The sequence below is a fragment of the Centropristis striata genome, chromosome 7, assembly GCF_030273125.1.
Source record: "Centropristis striata isolate RG_2023a ecotype Rhode Island chromosome 7, C.striata_1.0, whole genome shotgun sequence".
NCBI classification, from domain to species: Eukaryota; Metazoa; Chordata; class Actinopteri; order Perciformes; family Serranidae; genus Centropristis; species Centropristis striata.
In genome coordinates, this window is record NC_081523.1 from 25,748,665 (window position 1) to 25,769,203 (window position 20,539).

Sequence of the window (20,539 nt, forward strand, 5' to 3'; positions counted from 1 at the left end):
ATGACTTGGCCAATTTTTTAAACATGCCTTTGTGACTTAAGCAAGATATGGTAACACTTTATTTTGAAGGTGTCTCCATAAGAGTCACACAAGCTTGTCAGAAACATGACATGACAAGTATCATGAGCATTAATGTTACTTCAAAGTGTCATTAATGTTCATGATACATCCCATGTCATGTTTATGACACGCTCATGTCACTCTTATGTAGACACCTTAGAGTAAAGTGTTACCAATATTAGTGTCAACAATAAAACACTGATATTCTTATCTGATGCCTATGAATGTGGCAAATTGTCAAAGAAGTGATGATCTTAAAGGGGTAAAATCACATGATCTGATCAACTGAGGATGTAGGCGATTTTACCATAGGTGGCCGGGGTCATGAGGAGATGATTTAGGCAAAAAAACAAAACAATTTTGACAAAAAATGACTTAGGCGATTATTTTAACAGTGTATGATCCATGATATTGGAGGGGAAAATTATTTTGCATCATTATTCTCATTTTCATTGAAAAATATATTTAAAAGATCAAGTTGTGACTTTTGCGAGGATCTTTACCAAGGAAAGATATTTTTCTCACCGAGTCACTTTGAGTCACAAATTTTATATATTTGCAATGAAAATAATTTCACCTTGAATAACCTTATGAGTTTATTTTGAAAGCAACAGCCGGAAGTCGTGTTCGCATACTGCTTAGCTTGACCCTCGTGCATCTTTGCAGGCTCCTTTCCCTCAGGATGACTGGGAGTGACGCAGGGCAGACGGAAAAAACTAGGGCTTGAGGTTAAGGACAGTAAAAGCGGCGGTGATGCAGGGAGGATTGTAGCTTTCATTTCACAGGTTCAAGCCCCGATGCACCGCCTGTCCGCCTGCACAGAGGACATGCCAGTGACATATATCTAGAAAGATATTAATAAGTCATCATCACCTCATCCTTGGGGCGGATCACTTTGGATACACTCCCAGGTAGGCTTCATTATGCCTTGTTATGATTGTTACTACCAATTACTACAATGGTTGTTCTAATAGGTTGGGTTATTCGCAAAATCCATCAGAAATAAATGTGAAAGATATTAATTTAGTGTGAATCAGGCTTATTTGTTTATTTTTTCAGCTATTATTAAGAGCTTGTGTGATGCTGTGTGATTGCTTCACCTTAGCTAATTCCTTAAGCTACACAGTCACGATTCCTTACTACTATAATTAGATGTCAATATCTGCTTCACATTGATAACACAAGCCTTGATTCTCTTTAGGTAACATCGATCCCAGTGTCTGCACATGGAAAAGTAGCCTAGTCATTCCGTTTTCTTATTGAAGTTGCAAGTCGCATCCAGTTGGAGGATATTTGGACACTTCTTCCCCGTCATTTTAGAAAGTCTCCATCATGAACTACCTGCGTCGACGACTCTCGGACAGCAATTTCATGTCCAACCTGCCCAATGGCTACATGACTGATCTCCAACGCCCCGACCCGCCGCAGCAAAGCCCCGCAGTGTCGCCCGGGCCGACGGAGAGGCGCCAGTCCACCAGCCAGTTGCAGCAGCCGCAGCAGCAGCAGCAGCAGCAGCCCGGAGGTGGAGGCTCCAGCTTCTTCTCATCCATATCAAATGCTGTCAAACAGACCACAGCGGCTGCGGCTGCGACTCTATCCGAGGCAGCCGACCGGGCAGGAGTCTCCAGCAGTGCCAAGATCCTCCTGGTTATCGATGACCAGCAGAACGACTGGTAAGAGCAGTGCGCATCGCATGATCGTCTAGACAAAAAGTGTGTGCCAGACTGTGGGATGCAGTGGCCTAACATCTAGAGGTCATATGACTCATTCAGGTCTGTGAGGTATGTCACGTGTGACAAACCTGCAACACCTTGCTGATGTGACTGTGTACTGATAGTGCCATGGCAAAAGCGCAACAGACTGAAGGCAGAGAAGCCATTTTCATTTGACGATCAGCTTGTGTCGAAGTCTTCCACTCTGCCATTAAAATGCTTAAAATCAGGCCAAAGCTCTGGCTGATACCACCATGATGATGCAGGTATTTTCAAGTCTAGTGGATGTAAAAGAATTTGTGCACAAGAGAGAAAAAATGCATGCATTAGGTTAGTGAAGCCTGCTCACCAGTCATACATTATGCATGCTTACTGGATCTTTGCGCACAAGGCAACGGTGATAAGCATTGCAATTGTCCTAAAATGACACCCTAGGTGATAACAAACTAAGCACATCATCACACCAAAAGCCTTCCATTACCCAGCACAGAGGTTCATCCACTCTGTCACAGCAGGCAGGAGATTTATGTACTTCATAATGTGCATAGGGCAAGGAGAAGTATTAATGTCCAGTTCATATCTCCTCATGCACCAGGTAGGTTAATATAATGTTACAGAGGCAACTTCATTTAGATTTATCTTTACGTTTTATCATGATGCATTGCCAGCTGTTACATTAATTACAGTGTGAAGCATACTGCTACTAATAAATCAAGAGAGAACGGGGTTGGTCAGCACACTTTTCTTTGGCACAATTTCACACAAGAAACAAGTAAAAGGTTAAGGTTTCAGCTATAATTAAACTTGCTTTAATGTACACAAATGTTTTTTTAATTAGGTGAATCATGATTAAAGTCATATAATTATATATTGTCTATAGTAAAGCAGTTAATTTGTAGGAATATTTCATAAATATAGAACACCCCCAACAAAATATACATAAACAGCACATGTGTGGCAATCAGCTCGACTCTAATTCGACCCAACTTTTAAATGAACTGAAATCATTTTTCACAGACCTTCAAATCATATATATATATATATATATATATATATATATTAGGGGTAGTTTACTTCTGGCTATACAATTAACACCATATTTCCAATATCTCTATCTAAGACTGTTTTAAAATACATTTAGTCCATAGACCGAATCCGCAGGAATATTCTTTATCCTGAGTTGCTTTGCAAATACATGAGAAAATGCCAACTGTCAATTACAGAGGAAATTTGCAAAATGAAATTCATGTTCTGTGTCTGGATAAAACTGGTTTCAAATCCTCATTTCACATGCAGGGTAAAGATCTTCAGAGGAAGAAAGGTCCACGGTGAATATGACATCAAGGTAGAACAGGTAGGTTTTACACATGTAACTATTTGCTTTATTCTGCATTAGTGTCCATCTTTATTCCCTATAAAGACCACAAAATAAAGACCACAGTGAATGGATAGTTGACAATAAATCACTCCAGATTTACTGAGCCCTGTGACCAAAATTTGAACCTTACATGAAGGGGATGTTGCATCATCCACTCATGAAAAATTCATAATTTGTGTTTTGTTGATAAATAACACTGTCTGATCTATTTATCGCAAGACCTGGTAACTGATGAAGACATTGCCATTGGCTTTATTATACAACGGTTGACTGTTTTTGTTGTTATCAATGGAAAATGTACTTCTGCCCTAATTATGCATCCTTTGTCTTCACTCTCATCCTTTTTTGGTTTTGTTATTTATTTATTTTTAAGGCAGTGTTTTTATTTATTTATTTCTAAGGCCCTCGGTGAGTCATTCTGTTGGCTAAATCGTATAAAATTTGTCAACTTGTATTTTAGTTGCACTGATCTACAACAAACCTGATACCAACATAAAATGAATCATGATTTGTTCCATAAATAACAGATGAGTTGCTCGTACAATGGGAGCTGTTACGATGATCATAGAGAGCCCTTAGAATGATTAATGTCTCAGGGTGTTGAGGGTAATAAAAGAAGAAGGCACCGCTGCATTCATTCCCACACTGAAGCTTGCCATTTTGACATCTGAGTAAGAGAAACATATTGTTTTTTTGGCATGTGCCTTCAGAAAGGTATTCTGAGTTTCAATTGCAATTTCTTATTTCTAGTAGTACGTACAGCCTAACAACTGATCAATAATCATTTTGGGAGATCTGTGATGTGCAGCCATATAGAATATATTTATTTATACAGTCTGTGCCAGTGGCTACATATGCTGTAATCCTCTCAGTGGCACTTTCAGGACACCCTGAAAGCTTTAAATCTTTTCCGCTGCCTGAGGCATTTTCCTCCCTTCCTATTTTTGTCCCCCTTCATGTTGTCCTGGCGTTTCCATTATTTCCCCTGTGGCCACACTTCCATACAAACATCTTATAATTGTATCCTGTTCACCCTGGCTCATGTAGATTGGTCATTCACTGTCATCCTGCCCGGATTGTGATCACAGTGTTTGGTATGGTGTTGATTTGACCTCGATATTGTCCTTTTAGGCAGAATTCTCCGAAATTAGCCTGGTGGTCAATTCAATGGGCACCTACAATGTGGATATTGATGCAATCAGGAATGGACATAAGGTTACTAAGTAAGTACTCTGCAAAAATATATTCTAGTTTCTGTTTTATGTTTTTCACTGATGCAATATATTATTACAAAAAGACAATTGGATTGTACTAAAACACAGACATCAGACCAGGTTGAGAGGAGGTCTAGTTCTAGTGTTGTGGCTTCACATGTTTGATTAAGTGAGGTATGTTTTTTACCAAGGCTGGCTAATGACAAAGACAAGAAGGAATGAGACAATGTAGGGATGTCAATAAGAAACAATGATAAGAAATAATAATAATGATGAAAATGGAGGCTATGGATGTTTTTTCTTCTTTTGGGGTTGTAAATTGACCATGTAAGCCCCCTGGCTAGTGTGTCAGGGAGGTGATGGGGACGGCCAGCAGGGTTTGTCCAAGTTTTGAAAGTTTGTAAAATGCTTAATCTTCCTATTATGTTTTCAAGGTTAAGAATATGCTTGAATTATATTTAACTCCTGGAAAAAAATAATTCATAGTTTCATAATTATTTATTATAACAATCATGTTCAAAACCTACAATCAAAGCTAATATGAACAGCGGGTAAAATAAGTGTCAACACATGTCGATTGCTGTATTCTGTAAACTTTATTTTCACAATTGGATTTATAGTAACAACTTGAATGTAATAATAAAGGCTTCAGTAGTCTTCGATAGAATTGTTTTGGTTTATGTACCTTGAAAGTGCTTGAATATTACTCTTAAAAAGCTTTACAAACCCTGAACCCAGAGGTATAATCATTTATGGATTTTAGTGTTTTGGGAGAATTGTCACAGTGGACCACCCCCAGACACATCAGAGGGAGCTGCTCCATTGTTGGTTGCTGGAGGTTTTGTTTTTAATTATTATTTCTTTTACCTTTTGTTGTTGTTCTCTTGCCCTTTTCTCCATTTTAACAAAGTCTTTCAAGTGAAGAACATATAATCATCCAGAGTGCTGCTGCAAATTTGAGGTTATGTTAATATCTGCTGAAATTCCCCGATACTCTATGGAAACATTGCTCAACTGCTCAGTTTGTCTTGCAATGCAGTTTAATATTTTGCTAATGTCCTCTGCCCCAGATCCTTAAAGCCAGACTTTGTGCTGATCAGACAGCATGCCTTTAGCATGGACAAGAATGGAGACCACCGCAACATTGTGATTGGACTGCAGTATGCTGGGCTGCCAAGTGTTAACTCTTTGCACTCTGTCTACAATTTCTGTGACAAACCATGGGTGGTAAGTGTTATTAAACCAATTAATTTGAAACCACATTGCATATTGGCTTAAGCTGCATAGTAATGTAAAACCTAAATTTTGGATTATAAATGTTCCATCCGCAAAATTTGTATCTATTTTAGTTTGCTCAGATGTCTAGGCTGTTCAAGCAACTGGGCCCAGAGGAGTTCCCACTGATAGAGCAGGTTTACTACCCAAACCATAAGGAAATGGTGAGTCCTTTGCCATCTGCTCTCCTTTTCTCTCTCCTCCCCCTTTCTACTTGTGCTGATAGGTCTTAATGCTGGCCCCTTAGAGACACACACATAGACAGGGCATCCCTCTGCACGGGTCACATGTTAGGAGGGTAATTCACTTCCATGTCAATATTCCATCTCATGTGGCAGCTGAGACCAATCGGATTTTCTGGGGAGTGTCTTGTTTTTTTTGTTCCGGATAGAGGCAGAGTTTTTGATTATTTGTCTGCCAAGTCAGTGACAGTACAGTTTCACTGAGTCTGTTGCTGCAGAGCAGTCATCTCCACCCCTGCAGTCACAGGCTGACAGTACTGGGCTGGCTTTCAAGCCATCAATATGAATCACGATCTTGTGCAGAAATAGAAGAGATGTGCAGTGTGTCACTTCTGTTTGACTGAATTGCACTAACAATTTTATTGTATTAATTAGAGTACTATGATGATGAGAAATCTGAGTGTGTGATAATGCTCTTGTTACAGATTACCTCCCCTCGCTTCCCTGTGGTGGTGAAGATGGGGCATGCTCACTCAGGCATGGGAAAGGTAATATATTAAAGTGGTCAAGTTTTTACTCAATTCATTGTGAACAAGGATGGATTACTGAACGGGCTCTAAAATATCAGCCAACAACAAAGATAAAAAATTAGCACAAATAAACATAAAAAACTACAAAGAGATACAAAAAGACTACAAGACCAAAACAACTACAAAGAGATGCAAAAAAGCTTCAAATAGACACATAGAGACACACAATGACTATGAAAAGGCAGAAACACCACAAACTCTGTAGACACAAAGTGACTACAGAAAACGACTACAAAGGATATGCAAAATTACTACAAAATGACACAAAAAACCATAGACAAAAACACTGCCAAATAACAAAAAAAAATACAAAATGACACAAAACAACATAACAACAAAAATACACCAAATAACTATCAAGTCTATGTATCTTCCTCATATGTTAAAGAGAGGCTGGGGCCTTCTGCATGTCTGTGCCCAGTAGACCATTTTTTCATAATCCTCCCATGATTGTATACACATTATTTCTGGGACCAATAAGTGCCACTATATTTATATTTTGACCTTTGCTACTACAGGTGAAAGTGGACAATCAATATGATTTTCAAGATATTGCCAGTGTTGTGGCACTGACTAAGACTTATGCCACATCTGAGCCCTTCATTGATGCAAAGTATGATGTCCGCATCCAGAAGATTGGCAACAATTACAAAGCTTACATGTAAGTTTCGAACTACTTGTAACAGAGCAGTTTCAGACTACTTATGACTTACAAATAAAAATGGTAAACATGAAAATCTATATATTTTTTTTAATTCTAACTCTAAACAGGAGGACATCAATTTCTGGCAACTGGAAAACCAACACTGGCTCCTCTATGCTTGAGCAGGTGGCCATGTCAGACAAGTAAGAGCTTGTAAATACAGAGATGAGATTGTGGATCTTATAATGTCTCACTGTAGTATTACAGCTCTGTTTAATATATTATTACAGGTACAGAATGTGGGTGGATTCTTGTGCTGACATCTTTGGAGGGTTGGATATCTGTGCTGTGGAGGCTCTACATGGTAAAGATGGCAAGGACTACATTATAGAGGTACTAAAAGGCAGTAGAATGGTATCAAAGGAATATTTGTCTGTGATCAAAAGGGAAATTTATTCAATTTATCATGTGTGGAATTTTAGGTTGATGACTGTTCAATGCCACTGATCGGGGACCAGCAAGATGAGGATCGTGTTCAGATTGCTGAGCTGGTGATTTCTAAGATGAACCAGGCTGTTCCACGCACTTCAAGCTCTACCACAGCAGGGCAGCCAGCACAGGTGCTCAAAGCACAGATTTTTTTTTTGCTGCACAGCCATCAAACTTTAATGTCTGAATATAGATGTTTATATGTGACTGGACCAATATTTAGTATCTCAGCCTTACAGTATTTCCAGGCACGTTGAGTGAGCTCACATCTTCTCAGGTATCAGACAAACTGTTTCAAGGATAGAGGTCAGGCTTAATGGGTATATAAAATGGAGTGTTATCAGCGTAGAAGTTTAATATGTGATATTATTAATGTAATATAACCATCAGACAGCATAAAAATGGATGTTCATGGACCAAGCACTGATCCTTGGGGCACGCTGGACTTATAACAATAAATTAAGACCATTATTACTTAACATTTTATCTCTAAATATTATTTTCTATCTTAAGCTATTTTTTGTGCCCTCTTATCCTTTACTTTCTGCCCCTTTTCTCCCATGTGTTCTGTAGAAAGCAGTATCTCCTCAGCCTGTCTCACAGCCCAAAGTACCACAGGCTCAACAGCGCCCCTCACCTCAGGGTAAGAGCTCAACATTTTCACAGTAACAAAAAAATTAAATGATTCAATGTTTTTTTTATAGAAACCATTTCAATTTACTTATTTACTTAATCAAGTCTAGGTAAGTATATTAGGAAAGTCTATAAATGAGATTTCTTTTCATTTTTGACCTATAGGTGGTCCTCAGCAAAGTCCCCCATCTCAGCGCCCACAGCCTCAAGGCCAACCTCCCTCACAGGCCCAGCAATCTGCAGGTGAGCCCAGTGCCCAGGCTAAGGTGAGCCAAGGACCTGCAGCCCAGCAACGGCCACCAGGTCAAGGAACCACTCAAGGCCAGAGACCTCCTTCTGGTCAGGGCTCTCCTCAGCGAAGCCAGGGAGGTTCACCTCAAGCTCAGAGGCAACAGTCTGTCACCCAGCAGCAGAAATCTGCAGGAGGCCCTGGCCAGAAACCTCCAGCAGGCCAACCTCAGCAGAGGCCGGCCCAGCCCCCTAGGCAGCAGTCACAGGGGGGAACACAGCAACAGAGAGGTCAGCAAGGTCGTCCTGGAGGACCCACCACCCAGCAGCCCCGACCTGCTGCGCAAGGTCAGGGGGGGCCAGGAGGAAGACCCCCGCTGCAGCAAAAGCCTCAGCCCCCACAGAAGCCCAGTCAGGACAACCCGGCTATGGGCGGCTCTCCACAACTAAAGTAAGTAAGTGTATGATAAATGATTTGGGTCTGGTTTTTCATTAAGTGAACTTTATACCCTTTCTTACTTTTTGCCTGCATTGAGATGAGCATGCCACATGGGAAATCTATTCATTCTCTTTATTGAAATGATTCACTGGAATGTGCATGATTAATTGGTTCTTACATTTTCAGTCCTAGTTTCTCAAAACATAACATTTCAGATTGTCTGGAGAGATTGTGATAGATACAACAAGCTGCAGTAGGCTTGCAGTTGTTCATTACCATAAAGAATCTATCACATCTGTCACAATCCATATTCTAGGACACAGGTGACCACATTTTCAAATTCCTACTTTTAATTAAGTTTTCTCTTTGTAGCAGGCATGGATACAAATGTTTAAATAACTATTGATACAGCTCATTACACTGTATTGTTTTAGAAATTCTGGATAAATCAATTAAAAAATGCAATGTTATTGTCATATTTGGTAAAGCAATTTTAATTGATCCTTTTTCTGAATAATTTTCAAAATTTTAAGTGGGACAACATATTTGAATGATAAGGAATCTGAACCATAACATTAAACATTTAAACAACGTTTACTAGAATTGACAATTTATAAAACTCATTTTAATTTAGAGACTATCAAAGCTGTACAATTACACTAAGATTTAATCTCTATTGCAGTTTAGTTTTTGTGTCTAAATTCTCCCGCTGATGTTTTTTTATGGATAAATGACACATAATCCTGATTTTGATTAATCAGATTATCACATTAGATTACTCTCTTTAAATAGAGGCATTAAACACTTGTCATCAGTCCCTGATAAAAAATTGCATCTCTTTGCATCCAGAAACGTCATTCACTATTCATATCATATTAATGGTAACTTGAAATGATAAGGTAATACTGAATGACCATGGAGAAGGAATGGAATGCGCTTTTATCATCTTTTACTGAGCCTTTTCTCCTTCCTTCCTTCCTTCCTTCTTTCCTTCCTTCCTTCCTTTCTTCCTTCCTTCTTTCCTCTGTCTCTTTGTCTTGCCGAGCTCCAGTCTTTTCATTCCATGGGTTTGCTGCATGACTTTAACAGCCTCTTCCTCTCCTCTATTACCATTTTCCTCTCTTTATAGCAAGTCCCAGTCTCTTACCAATACCTTCAACATTCCAGAAACCCCAGCGCCACGAGCCAGCCTTAGCCAGGATGAGGTGAAGGCTGAAACCATACGCAATCTACGCAAATCTTTTGCCAGTCTCTTCTCAGACTGAGACGGCATAAGCCCCCCCTCTTCTCCTCCTACTGACAGAAAGATGGACAGGCAAACTGAAGGACAGATTCTCCCAACGAACAAGGACCAATGGGTTGCCGTCTCCAATTCATGTACATTGACCCTGATATGAAAATGTACACACTTGACACCCACTGCCTAAATAGTTAACACCTTTTAAACGAACAAAAAGTAGAATACACAGTAAATTTAGGCACTGATATCTGAAACATTCCTTGCCTCGCCTCAAGCTTAAATAAGTCATCGTGTCACACAGACGAAACACACACAAAAGCCTGTATATGCATGAACACACACACACAAAAATAAGAAACAAAACACTGCTCCCACTTGTTTGTTGGTGCCGTAAAGTCATTGTGATCTTTATGTTCGAATTTTGGTTGGTTTGCTGACCAACCATATGAATCAAGGGACTGCACAAAAATAATTTGGGTGGATCTAATATTTTATTTTATAAAAAGCAAGGCCCTCCCCAATATTTTTCAAGATCTCAAAATAATATATTTATGGAAAATATAACAAAATAAACACAGCCACTCTCTATTTTTTAATTTATAGAGCTTGCTAAATAAATTATATTATATATTATGATATTATTAATATTATATTCTCTGCATATGATACAATGCACCAACATGGCACACAAGAAAATTCACATTTAATTTACGATTATCTATTTTTATATAATTCATCTCAGAAAACAAAATGTAACATAAAATAGAAATATGAGGTAAGATAAAACAATACACAAATAAAATAATCTCCCTGCTTTCCCAGAAATGTATCCTTGCTTTAACAAAAATAAAACTTACATTACCCTCCTCCTTTTCTGACCCCCTCCGCCACTAAACATTTTTGTTCAGTCCCTAACTCAGCACAGCTGCACACATAAGATGTCCAGTGTTAGCTAATGCTAGATCTGTTCGAGCTATTGACCGCTCATGGTGATGTCTTAGCTGCATGTCAACAGGAGGCAATGGTTGCATTTTCCAACCCCTGACATTGGTGCTTGTAACTGTGTCGTCACATGTAGTTGAATAAGTTAGTAAAGTAACCTAGTAGCTGTTGTGAGTATGTTGTTGCCGCCACTTTTCTTCCCGTTTATTGTCGCACAAGAACAAACGCCCGAAAGCTCTCCACCTTGAAAGCATGCCTTACACAGACAAGAACGTCAGATCAAATGGAGTTGTCTCAGGGATGTCCAATTGATTGTGACACTTGTATGTGGGTGAGGGTCTTCCATTGCAGTTTTATTGTGTTTGTTTACTAATAATGAAGGAAAAGCATGCATTTAAATGAGGTAGAATGTTTCTATTATTTACAATGCATTTGCACAAAGAGTATACTGCAAAATTATACTTGAATACAGTGACACTGACTGATGTATGAAGTCTATATTTTCAGGTTTAGTCATCTGACACTTGATAAAGCAACAATCCAGTGTTTCCACCCTGGGGTGCTGCTGTGTCTGTGACAGGTGCGGCACGGTAAGATACAGCAAAGGCAGGGTTTACAACTGTTCAGGTACAGTTAGTGAAAAATTAGATTATTTACAGACCGTTTCATTTCATATTCCCTTGATTTCAAAGCAATGTAATGTCTGACTTTAAACCAGCTATTAATTAAGTGGATGTACAGTAAGTTAGTGGATTATGCCAGGTTGATTTTAGGGTTGCTAGCAGTTAGTCAATGCACTGAGATTTTGCACTTAACTCCAAACCTGAGTCTGCATCATACAGTGCAGAAGACTTTCTGCACTTTCATGCCTCCAGGTTTTCAACAGGTTCTGTAAGAAAAGGCAAAACAATAAAGAAATAATGCAAAGGTATAGGAATGTCAACTGTGGGATGCACCCCTGCAGTAGATGTAGTACTTCCTGCAACCCCTCCCTTGCACTGACAACCCTTTCTTTGATCACTTCTGAAAAACAATTCTGTTTCCAGGCACTAAAAATGTCTTCCAGAAGGAGCGCTTTCCATTCGAATGTCAACGTAGTATGGCAATATCATGCTTTTTAGAGAAGACCCAATAGCCACAAGTATAGAGGAATCCTGGTTCCCCTGCAGATTCTTTACGCTGCCTGTGTTTTGTGTAGCCACAGTGACCCCTTGTGCTCAATGGTGCATAAATGTGTGAATGTCGTTCAGTAACTGGTCAAACCAAATAGATGTGTTGTACAGAGCTCTGAGTGATGCAGATTGTCACCTTTATTCCCCTGCTGCTATTTGTGCTTGTTGATATTATGTGTGTCTAAATTTTTTATTTTTCATTTTCTCAAATTTGTGCATTTTTTTCCAATTATTTTGTACATGCTTCATTTTTTCTATGAGGCAGGACTGTGGGGCTTGTAAGATTATGCATTAGTGATTCAGGGCTTCATTTTTAAATTTTACACTGACTCAGTGTCAGTACATGACTGTCAGATTAGTCGTGGCACAGCCTAACGCCAAGTGAATCAGCTTTGTGTAATTGTTACACTGAGTGTGTAATTTATGAAAATGAGCCATCACGATTATATGGATGGTTAACTTTGAAAAATGTCATACTGTCGCTCAGAGGCTTGCTGGCCATATTAAGACATACCATTTGCTATGGCGCCTCCTGAGAGCTGTGACAGCAATGCAAAGAAGTAGTTTTATGTATTTATGCTTTTGATATTCACAGATTTCTTTTGAAAAGTTTACATTATTTATGGTGGATATATCTGACTGTGAATGTACATTTTTTTCTTTGTTACAGCTAGTTTTATTGTTTTCTAAATGCATTGTATAATCATTGTGAAAAGATGAAATCCTTATAAATTTGAGTGGAACTGATTGTCAGTTGATGCCTGCCAGATTTAATAATGTACATCATAAATGTAAGTGCAAGAATCAAAAAGCTGAGGTTTTTGTTATTCAAAAAAACAAGATACTGCATAATGTAAATCATGGTGGATTATTGAATTAAATGTAAAAAAAAAAAATATTTGATGTTATATGCAATGTAGCTATATTATGTGAAAATGAGTATGTTATTAAACATGCACATGTCTAATAAAGTCTATGACCAACAATAACTATTATATTTGTTATTGATTGAGTATAGAACAGTAAAATTAAGTATTTCAGGTTCTGAAGTGTCTCTTGTTTGCACCATATTGTAAAAAGTGATATTTACATGTTTAAAAAAAAAATTATAAACCAGGTCTAGGTGGTATAAAAATACTGTAACCTATCAAAGCACTCAGTCCACAGAGAAATGCACACAGCCCATATTCAGAAACTGTGCCTTGAAAATAGTCATCATAACTTCTGTAAAGTTAAAATGTTACATCTATACTGTAAGTAGAAAGTGTGGTCATACAGTGCAGTTAAAGTCATTCCCTGGCTGCAATGACAGTGCATAAACGCCGAGAGTGCAGATGAGTGAGACACAGAAACACTGACCAATCAGAGCAGATTTGCCTTTTCAGGAGGAGGGCTCTAAGAGACAGGCGCTAAAACAGCGTTTCAGACAGAGGGTGAATACAGGTGTATTCAGACAGACACAATGAAAAGATTTTTTTTGATAATTGAAGCACATGAACATGTTCTAATAGAAACCCAAACATTAAAGTATGGACCCCAAAAAACAGCATATGTCCCCTTTAAAAAAATGTAAAAACATAATTTGTGTTGTAAGAATGTTTTTTGAAAGAAAATCAAGCTGAATTACCTGACAGATCAAGAAATTATTAATTAATAATTAATAATTATTATTATTAAATTATTAAATTACAAAAATGTAATTTTTGGCCTTGGATTTTCACATGTTATACAGATAATAATTGTGCTGGTGGTGCTCATGTCTCTCACAATTCACTCACAATTTTGCTATTAGCTCATTTTCTTCTTTGCTGTGTTTTATAGTAAACCAGTATCTTAAAAAATATCTAAATTGTGAGGTAGAAAGGAGCTGAAAAAGTCTCTTGTAAGCTCCAATAAAACATGCAATAGAATGCATGTTGCAACATAAACTGAGCACACTTTGCATGACTGAACAGTCTTTTGCACAGTAGTTGTAATAGCATTCATACTACTGTGACCACAAGGTGGTGTGGGGCTGCAGTCTGACTACCAGTCTTCAATTCTGCATCAGGTTATATAATTCATTTTACACTTGTGTAATGACTGAGCGAGCCCTTTTATATCTCAAGCTGATCACAATTGTTCATTACATGATATTACATTAATTTGACACATGCTTTTTAAAAAAATCAAAGTACATTGCAATATGTGCATTGAAATTGGATGGGAACATGAGCTTGATATCAAAAACCGGAAGTGCATTTCTCTTTTTTTTTTTAAAGGATAAAACTTGTTCAGTAATAATGTTCAACTAGGATTTTTCATTTTCTAGAAATGAGATGTTAGTATGTCACTGAAATATTATTATGTTGGCTATTGCAGTTTTTCTTTTACTCATGGGTGGATTATGAGACAATGGGCCAACCCGGGCACAGAAATGCCAAAGGCCCCACAACGTCTCCTACATAAGAAGAAGACACACAGATTTATAGTTGTTTAGCCTTTTTTGAATGTTGTTTTGTGTCTCTTTGTCCTTGTCAGATATTTCTTTGTGGCTTTGTAATAATTTTCTGTTTCAGTGATTTTTATGTCACTTACCACTGACAGTTGTTTTTGGTCTATTTGTGTCTCTTTGCAGCTGAGTCTTGTAGTTGTTTTGGTCTTTGTATTGTCTTTTTTTATAGTCGTTTTATGTTTCCTTGTGATCATTGAGAGTTGGTTGGTACGTGTCTCTTTGAGTGACATTTTGTCGGTGAAGGCCAAGGGAGCACTTTCACTTTGGGCCCCTTGACCCGTTCAGTAATCCATCCATGCTTCTACTGTGTGGTAAAGTGCAAAGAGGTCTCATTTTCATTGTGTCTTCTGAGACATGCTTTTTAATTACATGATTTTGAGGCATAATCACACAGAAAACACAAATACCAATGTGCACATAATCCTATTAAACAAAACTAATCTGGCACATATGAACAAATGGCTCCCTGAATGCCACTCATTATATTTTAGCCTGTCTTTTCTTCTTGGAATAATGGCCTAATTCATGGTGTATAAGGAAAAACACACGCATTATGTTCGTGTCTTTTGGATTTTCATTATGGCTGTGAATCTGAATGCAGCAGCTGCAGCTGGGAGAAGCCAATAGTTTTTAAGCATCCCCCAATTAAAGAATGACTATGTTTTTGTACAAATCAATGACTGCATCTACAGCTGAAACAAATACATTACAATTGTGATATTTTACTTTCCCTCATCCAACTTTAAAATGCCTTGCTTCGTCTAAATATTTGGGCTGGATGGTTTTCATGCAGTGAGGGAGAGAGCTCAATTTTAATCATCAAATGGATCAATTTCTTTTTCCCTTGAAAATTTTCATTGCAGACAAAAGTGTCCGGAGTGCACATTCCAATTTGCAGTCAGGATGTTATATAGCAGCTTGCTCACGAAAGGTCAGTATGGTTTTTAAGCTCTGTCTTGCTGCTTGCATTTCTTATCTGGCTGCCCAGCGGGCCGTACCATTCTCCCCTAACAAATCTAGGTTTGCTTAGCCGTTCAGAAACTCATCTGATCATGAAAGGCATGAATTTGTGTTGAACATTCTCTCAAAGATGATTACATTCTATTTTTTGGACATCTAAAATTTGTACGTCAGCATCATTCACACATACGACCTCACATTTTGAGCCTACACTAGCAAAGGAGTGACTTTCGTATCTTGATAGAGGACAGCAGGCTGTTATTGGACAGAGTTTAACACTCTCTGGCAAACTACGCCATCCATTCACAAAAAAAGAACAGAAATTGTGGTACAGTCATACACTTGACGTGTTGTGTAATCATCCTAATACACCTCTTATGACTTTGCAGGTCACAAACAAAGGATTCAAGGGTATTGCCAGCAATGTTCTTGTTCTGTTACGGGAGGGGCCCTCACGACTTCTTCTCTGAGCCAGGATATTTCTAGAGCTGACCCATTTAAACAGCCCGGAGAAGCTGCAAGCACAGGTGCATCTGGATGGCTGCAACTGCCATCCAGAATGTGTAATTACATACATTAAGTGTCAAAATGGATTTGCACATGTAATTTGATGGGCGGATGTGCAAACTATGCAGGATTCAAATGGAAAAAAAGAAAAACAAGCCGCGGGGTCATGTCACAATTGTTTTTATTCATTTTGAATACTTAAACAGAATACATGCAGCCAAGTGTCCTCAATTATTCTTTTATGATGGAAAAAGAAAAGCTAATGTCAGTCCACAATTCAGTTTTATTCAGAGATCAGATGGTAGTCTTTGAACGGGAAGCAGTGGCTGTTACAGCTATTATACATGGCCTACAGCCCTGCACAATTAGTGCAACTCAGTACTGCTTTGCATTGTACTGCTGTGGGATGGAGAGTGAGAGATATCCATATTTAGAAGGACCTCATTGATTCTTCCTAACAGAGGCACAAAAGATTTGTTGTCTGTCCAGTCTTGAATAGCGGGACTTTAATGACAGCTCTGCTTAAAAAACCTCCTGCCGACCTCAATCGCAGTTTGAAAAATCAGATGAAAGTCTCTAAATGTAATATAACTGCATTCTGTTTCCATGACGTTACATAACAATATCATAGTGAGAATGCACAACCACAAATAATTCACACCATCAGGAGGCCTCGGAAAGAAACTGCACCCACAGAGAGGCCCGTCTCTTCGTTCCAAATGTGTTTCCCCTTTAATAAAATCGCACACATGACTGAGTGATTCCTTAGCCAAAATGGCAGATGATGAAGGATGAGAGAGGAGTGTGTAGTAAAGATTTAATTAAGACTCGCCATGGGATGTCTTACTGTGACTCCAGAGACCAGGACAGAGGAGTTTGTGTTTGCTCAGTGCAGCTGTGAATAATATCTACACTATTCTTACTTTGACCTACATGTACTGAGTGGAGGATCTGAGAATATGCCCACATGAGTCTTTCTTCCCGTTGTATTTTCACCATGAGGCTGCCAGAGGCTGTCTCCTTATGGTAAACCTTATGTTAACTTTAAATTGTCAATCTCTGCTGGAGATAATCTGGGACAGGAGAGACATCGACAGCTTGTGTTTCCACTAAACGTGCAGTCAATACGAAGCTGCACTGCTCAATCACTCCTGCGGTGTATGTGCAGATTGTTGAAGGTCCAAAAGCAATTTTCACCTCCCTCCGTCCCATCCTCGTGACGTAGATTTTTATGGTCTCCATGGAAGACTCCCATCAGCACTTTACTTCATTCCCTTTGAAATCAATTCAGTCTCTTTTGCTCCTACTCAGTGTGGGTTGCCATGGATACCGCTCCCAAATGGTTTGGCTAGTACATGAATTTGTTTATGAGTGTTACTTAGAGTGGATTGGAATGTTCTTTTTTGTGCAGTCAAAGTAAACATAATTTGCTAATTAAGCATGGGAAATTTACATTTAAATGGCTATTCTAATATATTTCAGTCTATTCTTTAAAGGGTCAGTTCACCCCAAAATCAAAAATACATATTTTTCCTCTTACCTGTAGTACTATCTGTCTGTCTGGGTTATTTTGGTGTTAGTTGCGAGAGTGATGGAGTGTTGGAGATATCAGCCGTAAAGATGTCTGCCTTCTCTTGATTGTAATAGGACTAAATGACACTCAGCCTGTGGTGCTCAAACACCCAACAAATACATTTAAAACAGAACGGTCTCTACTCAAGACACTCCACAGACCTTATTTTGAACAGTTTCATATAGAGTCTATTTTCTTTCAACCAAATTACATCCGCCAACCTTTTAACCGAACAGAGAAGGTGATATAGTATCACCTAGTACAACTGAGCTGGCCAATGCTACAGCTCAGCTGAGCAGGACACCATTAATGTTTTCTTCTTGAGCTGTCACGAGCATGAGCCTTTCGTCCACGAGTGGATTCATTCTTTCTTCTGCGCAGTGATACAGTTGGTGGGTGTACTTCAGTTGAAAGAAAATAGGTCCCACATGAAAATGCTCACAACAAGGTCTGTGGATTATCTTAAGGGTCATGATTTCTGGAAAGAGAGATTGCTTTTTAGTTTTTTAATATCTGGCTTTTTAACACCACAAGCGAAGTGCCATATAACGCCATACAGTTCCATTATATTACAACGATTGCACCTGATACCAAAACAATCTATACTGACAAATAGCACTACAGGTGAAAAGGAAAAATATGCATTTTCAATTTTGGGATGAACTGTCCCTTTAAGTGTCAAGATGCAGAGCACCAAATTTGGTCTAGGTAGTGAACCTTTCAGCTATATGAGGACACTACAAGAGTGTCTCTAGTAACTCAAGTGCACTCTGGAAAAGCCTAAAATTCCACTCAATATAATCTAGTCTGATCCTCCATGAATCAAAGTCATGCCAATGTGGATTCTTCGGTCCCCCATTGAGCCAAAGAAGCATCCAAATACTTCACTTGGCTGCTTCTAAATCCTCACAAAAACATGTAGTGTGTGTGGTGTTTGCCCTATATGGGCCGCCACACTCATGTCTGGGGCAAGAAAGTTGGAGGGAGAGGATTGAGTGGTTTAATTTGTTGAGGACTTAATCGGGGTTCATTTGGAATTAAGGGAAGACTGGGTGCATCTCCCACTGAGTCTTCAGATTCACAGCTGCTGCATTTCACTCTTCTCTGAGTCCACTGAATCAGAGTATCTACATATTTAATACAGGGCATGGAAAGGTACTGTAAGAAGTGAAGGAACCACCCACATTCAGACATATGTCTGTCTAAGAGGTCTAATTCTGGCTGCGGGAAATATTCACCACTGCAGGAACAGTGGACAATGCCCAAGCTCCCTTTGGGATTCAATTTGAAAGCTGAAATGTTTTTGACTTAACATGGCTGTCTAATGTGTTTTCCTTGTTTCTTCTGACATATTATTACAGTCCAAAATAAGTAAAAATGAGAGTTGCTTTGTATTAGCCTGCCACACTATTGTGGGTTGGACTATGTAATCAATGGGGCCTGGCTGTGTGTGTGTGTGTGTGTGTGTGTGTGTGTGTGTGTGTGTGTGTGTGTGTGTGTGTGTGTGTGTGTGTGTGTGTGTGTGTGTGTGTGTTTGTGTGTGTGCATCCCTGCATCTCTTATGTAATTCCCTCAAATGGGAACACAGAAATCAAGAGAGAAAGTTTGTCACTTAATCTTACATGGAGTTAATTGGAGACAGCTGGGGAACTGAAGGTTGTTTACTGTGCCAGTGTGAGCCGGGAACAGTGTAAGAACAAAGCAGAATGTCCAGATTCTTCCTTATGGCTCATTATAGTTGATATGTCAGAGCAGCATGAGAGCTTGTTCGAGCAGTAGAGGCAGAGTGAAGCAGTGTTCTGCTTGAATGTTGTTCTTTTTTGCACTGGTATATGGCTGATTGATCCCTGTCAGAAGGACCTCTAATCAACAGAGAGCCATTGATTTCCTCTCCACAGAGCCTACAAGGTGCCTAAGACACCTGCTAGCAGCCAGCTGACAGACACTTATGCCTGCTAACCAACAGCTGACACAAACTGATGCCAATGCACTGTGTTGGAGAGGGTGAGTCACACATGCTCAGATAGATCCCACTCTCAGGGATGCTGGATGCTGCACAATGTGAGATCCACTGTACTGTCATTCTGAATCATATCTCATACACGTGGTATGTCACAGATGTCTCGGGTAGCTATGGTGTTTTGTAACCAGGATGCAGAAAAAGTATAGATAATAGAAAAAAAGAAAGATCTACAGTGTGCATGCAGTGTAAAGCTGTCTTTTTCTGTAACAAAATAAGCTCTGTCAAAGCTAAATATCATTGCGATCTTCAGCCCGATCAGCACAGTTTGTCTGTAGTGATTTCTATCTGCCGTGAGAGTGCTTCAGTAAGCAGTTTTTCAGCAGCAGTCACATGCTCCCGGCTGGGGCTCAAAGCCAGCTGTCCCTATCATCAATTCAGACAATGCAGAAGGCTGTGGTGAGGTGAGACTTCAGGGGTGATGTGTGTGGCACAGGGCAGGCAAAGGGAAGCATAAGTGATCTTTTAATCTTGCAAGATTGCAAACAACAAAGACAAGGTGTTGTGTTCTATCAAGGGAGATTTCCATGCAGTACAAGAGGATTGGAGTTGAAGTTGTTCTCCAGACGCAAGGTTATCATCAGAGGAGTAACTCTGGGCCTCAAAAGTCAAGTTTTTTCATCACACTAGAGTGATTTTATAATGCCAGAGTAGATATACGAATGCCTTTGGATTTTGGGCTGTGAGTGGAATAAAACAAGAAATTTGAAGATATCATGAGAGCCATGGGAAACTACCCTACTGCCATTTTAAACAATATTATCAATAAACTTATTATCAATTTATTG

The 20,539-nt window shown here is 39.0% G+C and overlaps 1 protein-coding gene across 3 annotated transcripts; it reads left to right on the forward strand.

Annotated features, from left to right (window-relative positions):
• Positions 1-737: 737 nt before the first annotated feature.
• Positions 738-13,186, forward strand: syn1 (synapsin I). Of its 3 annotated transcripts, none has more exons than XM_059336863.1 (14): positions 738-971; positions 1,262-1,733; positions 3,069-3,126; positions 4,282-4,373; positions 5,435-5,591; positions 5,714-5,803; positions 6,307-6,369; positions 6,930-7,072; positions 7,183-7,257; positions 7,345-7,447; positions 7,537-7,674; positions 8,117-8,186; positions 8,342-8,859; positions 10,011-13,186. In XM_059336863.1, the coding sequence occupies exons 2-13, from the start codon at positions 1,393-1,395 to the stop codon at positions 8,857-8,859; spliced, it is 1,848 nt and encodes a 615-aa protein (XP_059192846.1). In that variant the 5' UTR covers positions 738-971; positions 1,262-1,392; the 3' UTR covers positions 10,011-13,186. The 3 variants fall into 3 exon arrangements, with proteins under 3 accessions (XP_059192846.1, XP_059192844.1, XP_059192845.1); XM_059336861.1 differs by having other exon boundaries at positions 8,342-8,855; positions 9,973-13,186; XM_059336862.1 differs by having other exon boundaries at positions 8,342-8,855.
• Positions 13,187-20,539: the final 7,353 nt, after the last annotated feature.